Genomic DNA, 7145 nt, shown 5'->3' with positions numbered 1-7145 from the left:
TATAACTCATAATATAACATCGCAAGTATAAAAGTGATTTATTTATATAATCGATCTCTGTGTGTGTTACTGATTAACTTGTGTGAGAATCTAACGAACCCTGAAGCATAACACGCTTCAGAAACGCTGACCAAAGTCAAAAGGATATTGTTGATAGGGTCACTTAAAAGAAGAAGAACATCTAATAAATACCGTACAGTTATAATTACTCTTTGTTGCTCTCGCAAGAACATGATCTGTGTTTTCATTCTTCCAAGCAACGTGATTTTGTTATAAGATCCAGTCGTAGATTGTGGTGAAAATGGCACTTCATAGAGACGGAAAAGGAAAAGACAAGGTATTAATTGCATAAGATATAAATTTATTCACAGAAACTAATGCAATCCTTTTCTAGAACAATATAGTAACTTCTCCAAAATCTTATATTATCATTTGGTTGCTAGTAGGATATTGTGCACTTTGTCTATAATTTTTAAATATCATGTAAAAACGTCAAAGCTTTGTCTATAATTTAGTAATTTATGAAAAACGCTCATTTACTGTAACATTCTGTTACTGAGTGGCAAACAATGGAAGAACAGATTGTTAATAAAATAATCCTTAGGTTTATGGATTTCAAAGTTCACCTCAAAATCGGTTTCAATGCTTAAAATGTTCTCAATTCCACTATGTTATAAATTTGTTGTTGTTTGAAAAGTCTCTTTTGCCAATATGAAACGACATACTCAGATTAACGTCTTAGCATATTCAATTTTAGAATAATTTTATCTGTTCGATATAAGTTACATTTTAAAACATATTTCATGAGTTCAGTTAGTCTGATTAATTGGGTCAGTGAATAGCTATACTATCTAATGTAAATACAGCTATAATTCCAAATTTAAGGAATTATGAGAAAAGCTACAAATTTGTCGATTTCAAGACTTTCCAAATAACCATAAGAATTATGAATTTCGAGAATTCAAATTAATTTGTAAGTACTTGGTATTTCTTACGTATGACGGAGGTCCGATATAAATTATGGTTTTATTAAAACATTTTATAATGAAATAAAGGAAACGCGTTGTTTTCTCCCTGATACATAATGGCTATTACAAATATAATATCGTGAATGTAGATTTGCCGTCTACACACAGAAACAGATCAAAATGTATCAACTGACAGAAATATGTTTACTCTAGCAACACATTGACGTGCATGAACTGCTAAGGGACACTTTTGGTACATCAGAATACAAACAGAAAAGAATAACATTTTACTTTATCAGCTGCTGTTCGTCAAAATGCATCAACTGAGAAGGCCGGCTTTACCTGGAGCATACAATATGCGCGGGCCTATAACTGTTCCTTAGTCTGAAGTTATGGTGCTTTATTTAATCACAAAAAAGCATTATTACAATTTATTTATGTATATTTCGTATTATTATCTAAGAGCAATAAGTGGAACATGTTGAAGGTTAAAACCAAGAATTATAGGAGGCTAATGAAAGTTTCTAAATTAAAATTTATTTTCATTTCAAATGTTTATTGAATTTAGTTACAAAATTGAGTGAAACCAATTAAAAAAAACTTTTATTTGATCTATCCAAATTGCAAGTTTTAATCACAGCCATTAAGTTCCATTGAATTTTGTATGAAATGTACATTGTTTCATGTATAATAATATTTTTGCATCCTGATTTCGTACTATAATTAAACGAATTGCTTTTTATGTATGCAATACTTTGTTTAGAATATAACAGCGCAATTTTGGATATTTTTAAGTGTCACAATAACCCATGCATCTACCTTGATTTTATGCATTTCGAGTAATTTATAGAATCATGTAAGATCAAGCGTATTATAACGATTTTTATGATACGTATAATAACGGAAGGCTCATGAGTCAATTGACAAAAATGGACTATGAAGATACACAGGTTTTATTTACCTAACTGACCTACCTCATTACAAGCTTAAAGTGCCATCTTGCCTTTTCAATGTACAGAGTGCCTCATAAGTCTAGGCCAATATGAGAAAAAGTCATGGAATTACAGAGTTTGTTCAGAGTGTCCGCCGTTGTATTGCATACACAGTTGAAGACGAAATCTACCCTCCTGCAACACTTTATGCATCTCAGTCGCAGAACTTTGCTGGCACGTCTTCACAGTGCATTATTTAAGAATTTTGACCTTGTGCCCACAGCTTTTAGATGGCACCACATTTCCAAATTGAGCGGAGTGAGGTCTGGGTTCCTTGGAGGCCACTTCGTTTATCCTCGGCACACTGCCCAATACGCGGGGAACTGTGTGTGTTAATGTAATGTTGTACTATAAGCACGTAATGCAGAAGGATGCCATATTGTTGAAACCTCCTATGAAACAACTTATGGAAAACCCTGTAGAGGAGATAAATCTGCTCAACACGAAAACACAAATCGTGTCACAAATGTTCTTGGAGAGCAGTTTTCGAATTCAGACCTAATACGTTCCGTTAAATGTTCCACATCAGGAATTTTGCCGACTAAAACTTCCTCACACTGTTAACAATATCACTGTAATGTAATTGTGGTCATGTTTCAATTTCAATTTCAATGGTTTTTATTCTTGGGCGAGGTTCAGCAAATGCTGATCTACCACCTAACCCGACAAAGAAAGATGTAGCAGATCATCTAGGTGCATAATACATGAAGATTATAAGACATTATATAAATAAAATAACATAAAAGAAACTATGAAAAAACTACTACTACACAAAGAAAATCACAAGAGGAAAACAAATGACGAAATATATACAGTGCATGTGTGGAAACAAATGAAAAATAATTACTTAGTTTCGGTCCAGTTTTTTTTCAATAATTCACAGAAAACCGTTTTTAATCATATGTGGTCATCAATCAGTGAATCATATACTGCCCTACGAAAGTGATTGTAGTTCAGTAGTTTTTATTTCGATCGGGAGTGCATTCCAGATTTTAGGTGCCATGTAACTAAACGAAGATTGAGAAACAGAAGTTCTGCAGCGAGGCATATGGAGATTAGCGGCGTTTCTGGTGGAGTATGAGTGCGTTTCACTCCTGGCTTTAAGCTTTACACTCAGATAGTCCGGGATGTTTTTATTTATAACATTGCAAGTAATGCAGGTCATGTGCAGTTCCCTCCGTCTTGCCATGTTGAGAATTTTGTGCTGATTAAGCACAGGGTGAACGTGTTCGTGATTTTTAAATCTGTAGACATACCTCATGCATGCATTTTGGATTTTCTGTATTTTGCCTGAGAGCCTTTTTGTAATTCTTGGCCCCTAAACAACATCACTGTAGTCGAAAAAAGGATATATTAAAGATTGGACCAAATTGAATTTAATTTTGATTAATTGTAATTATGAAACACAAAAACCCACTCTTCCTTTGATAAATTTCTATTTATTGTACCTAGGTCCTTAAATATCTACTTCCTTACAATATGTTATGTGTGTTGCGATGAGGAAACTTCAATTGCAATTTTGCGATGGCAAGTTCTGCTATCAGAGTTAGGCAGCACACACAACAAATTATGGTGGCTGCGGTAGCTCAGTCGGTAACTCGTCTGACTACCATGCTAAAGCTCCCGGGTTCGATCCCCGGCCGGTTCAAATCCGGGAACTTTTCTAACGATGGAAGCGGCCCCGGCGCCCACCCAGCGTCGAATAACATGGGTACCTGGGGGAAACCCTGGGGGGTAAAGGCGGTCAGGGGCGTGATGCTGATCACATCTACCCCACTCACGACCGGATCAAGAAAGTGTGGGGCGTTACCCCCACACCCCCTATACGCCTTCATGGCGTGGTGCTATGCACAGGGAAGCACTTTACCTTTACCTTTACATAACAAATTATAGGGAAGTAGATATTTTAGGACCTAGGTCTCCCATTTGTATTGCCGGTGACTGTACATTATTAAGAGGTGAATATCTGATGGTGTACCACCTTGTATTTGTGTAGCAAATCGCAAATGCAAGCAAAAGTATTGAGATCACGTGATATGGTATCATCTTAATTATTATTTCTCTTGTACTTACAGAAGAAACAAATGTTGCGCTACACCCAACCATTCCATATCTATCTCGGTGAAGTCAGGCTGGTACGTAATACATTTCTAAGTTCATATATTTACTGTGTAATTAGTATTAGACCATTATAATAATTGCCGATTCACCAAAAACATATCAACTCGTACACCCAACGGCGAAAGAAACAGTAGGCGAATTGTACACCACCATTTTCATTCGGTCTGAATTACACAGTGTGTTGGCAGTGAATTGAAATAATGACGTGAATAAGAAGAAAACAATGGCTGCTTCGAAGCAACATAGTTTCATTCCTTAAAACAACACAGGATGTAGAATAAAAAAGTAATGAAAATAGCCGTGACAATTTGCCTACCATTATCTTTGCCGTTGACTGTACATTGACCTCACCGTGTGCTGACGTATACGTTTAGTTACCGAATAAGGTCTCGTCATCACCAATGACATTAAGGTTGTCAGCTACTATATAATCTTGAGTATTTCAAGATTCAAGTAATAAAGGAATTCTAAGTTAGTCAACAGGTATGGAGTAGATTAATATTTAAAAACACAATAAAACACGAAATTTAAGTGGCAACTATTTATTCTCAAATGATATAAAAGAAATACCTCTGTGAAATTTTTACAGCCCTTCGATGTAGTCTCCAGCATTGTGTACAACCGATGTGGAAGTCGTAGTATTTCTGTAGCAGCGCCTGTTCTGTTGATGGTTTGAATGGAACGTTCTATTGCCTGCAGAATCTCTGGAACAGTTCGGCAGCTTCATCTTAGGCATCAAATCAACCACAGGTTGCGCTACTCGTACATGCCCCCGAGCATTGTCCTGCAAATTGATGGGAGGATTCAGCAGAAAGTGTCCCCTCTTTTTTCGCAACGCAGGTCGCAGGTTATGTTCCAAAAATGAACAATAATACTGCGCATTGACGATCTGTCCTGGAGGTACGGCGAAAATCACCAGAAATTTCACATTAGTGGGGTTCTGACTACACAACTTTAGACCGCCAATTCCAACGATACTGTATTTCTCTCGTCACTCCGCATGCGCCTAGTGTTTGTGACGTCTTGTTCCAATTCGTTCTTGTTCTTGGCAATCCGTCACAACCCATTTTTTTTTATTATTTTGGAAGTACGTGCGTTCCCTTGGATATCCCCCTGTAATAGAAATAAAATAACACACCCCCCAAAAAATACATATGTGCAAATATATATATATCTTTAGTTGTTCTATCACGGGTGGTTCGCGTGCTGTTAGGAAGAAAAACCAAGGATCAGACAAATCAAAATGGGCAAAGGTCAAACTACTAAATCCCAGTTTTTCAAGGTATTAAATAGTGCGTCGCTCCAATTCCTTCTCGCATATACCGCCAGCTGGTCCGGAGTTTTGTAACGGGCTCGTCAAGTCCCACTCCCGAAGAACTAACGTGTATATGACTCAGAAAACATACAACTGCTTTTTATTTTTTTTTGGGCCCTTCCAAATAAAAAATACCTGTTACCCAAGAAATTATACAGGGAAAGGTGAACTTATCCTAAACGGCGCCCAGCGCCCTCCTTCATTACCTGAACAAGTTAAATGGTGTATTTTCTCAATATGCTTTTTATTTCTTTAACAAGTACAGTTTTTGATTCCTTACAATAACAATACGTAACAACGTGTTCTCTATAAATAAGTCCCTTCAAACAAAAATCTGTTAACAATTAACCCCCTTGACAGATTTCACAAAATATTTACTATGACGATCAACGTCGACCATTCTTTTTATTTACATTTTTTTTGGTTCCCACTTTCTCTCACAAACACTTATCCTTACAAAAACTATTGTCCATATTCATACCTTCTCTTAACTACTCTCATATTTTGCAGGAATTAGCCCCGGCGATAGGAAATTATTTGCTACTTAACTCGCGATGTTTTCTAAACTTTTAAATAAAAATAGCAAAGGGGAGGTGAGTGATTCAAGGTTTATCAATTAAAGTACTACGGTAAATTAAACCCTTTTGATAAAATACTTAACTCCATGTCACGTAAGCTTCCACGTTCTCGTCGAACGTCCCAGGTGTACGGGAAAATAAAGGCTGAGTCACGCCCACCTTGGCTCAGGCGGCTATCACGTCGTGGAGCACCGTTGCTGGAGTTGATGTTTTCGCGGTCGCAGCTAGGAGAGAACACTGACTCGCTTTACAAGGAAACCTCTGCTCCGAGAAACTCGCCAGGTTGCAGTGCCGTCGAATCCATGCGAGCTTCTGGGAAACAGACGAAATTTCTCAGCGAACTAACAATCCTAAGCATCGGGTCTAATTCCTCTTATACAGAGTGGGCCGAAGAATGCGGCGAAATGGGATAAACAAGTCCCGATTCACCACATGTTGGAAGAAAGAGTCAATTTACTGGGAGGTAGCTTAGGTATCAAACTAACATGTGGTGTAAGTGAGAGGCACCCTTTCCGTTTCATGGCGTATATACGGCAGTGTTGCCACTATTAAATTTCCAACCCACGTACAAAATTTACTATTTTTGTTTGATGAAAAGCGAAAGAAAAATTCACAGAAATATAAGGGTGCGGCAGAAATAGTGAACTGATGTGAAAGATGAATATATTTGAAATCAGTGTCCAGACAGACACGTTTGGTACACGAATGGAAACTCCAATCCTTGGAGAAAAGAAAACAAAAATCACTTTTTGAATACAACATCTGGAAGATGACCACCATCATTTTGAATACACTGATATAAGCGGCGCTGAAAATCACCAATGACCTTGCGTAATGTATCCGATTGGATACCGTTTATTTCCGCCCTGATGTGATTTCTGAGTTCCTCTAATGTTGTTGGAGGTTAAAAGGAATGCCTCGAGGTATTGGTGGAAAAAAGGAAATCACATGAAGACCAACCTAATTCTGGGTACCCAGATTAATACCCTTGCTGAAATAGACTCATGTTTATGGGATAAGTGGCAGGCAGAATGGAGTCAACAGCAAATCTCAGTCCACAGCAGAAGATATCTTCCTCATGTGAGGATAAGGAATAAGTTTCAAACCAACATGGGACATGGTCCATTTGATTTCTGGCCATGGACCATACAAGTCTTACTTCAAGCGATTT

The 7145-nt window shown here is 37.4% G+C and overlaps 1 protein-coding gene across 1 annotated transcript in view; it reads left to right on the top strand.

Annotated features, from left to right (window-relative positions):
- Positions 1 to 207: 207 nt before the first annotated feature.
- LOC145988422 (uncharacterized) overlaps positions 208 to 7145 on the top strand; it is a 29783-nt gene continuing 22845 nt past the window's right edge. The window contains exons 1-2 of the mRNA XM_083123311.1: positions 208 to 337; positions 4036 to 4095. Of these exons, the coding sequence (XP_082979437.1) occupies positions 302 to 337; positions 4036 to 4095 (96 nt within the window). The 5' untranslated portion in view covers positions 208 to 301. The remainder of the gene's footprint in view (positions 338 to 4035; positions 4096 to 7145) is intronic.

This window comes from Lepisma saccharinum, chromosome 5 (assembly GCF_977018435.1).
Source record: "Lepisma saccharinum chromosome 5, izLepSacc3.1, whole genome shotgun sequence".
Classification (NCBI taxonomy): domain Eukaryota; kingdom Metazoa; phylum Arthropoda; class Insecta; order Zygentoma; family Lepismatidae; genus Lepisma; species Lepisma saccharinum.
Note: the sequence above shows the minus strand (reverse complement) of the source record. Positions and strands in the feature narration are given on the sequence as shown.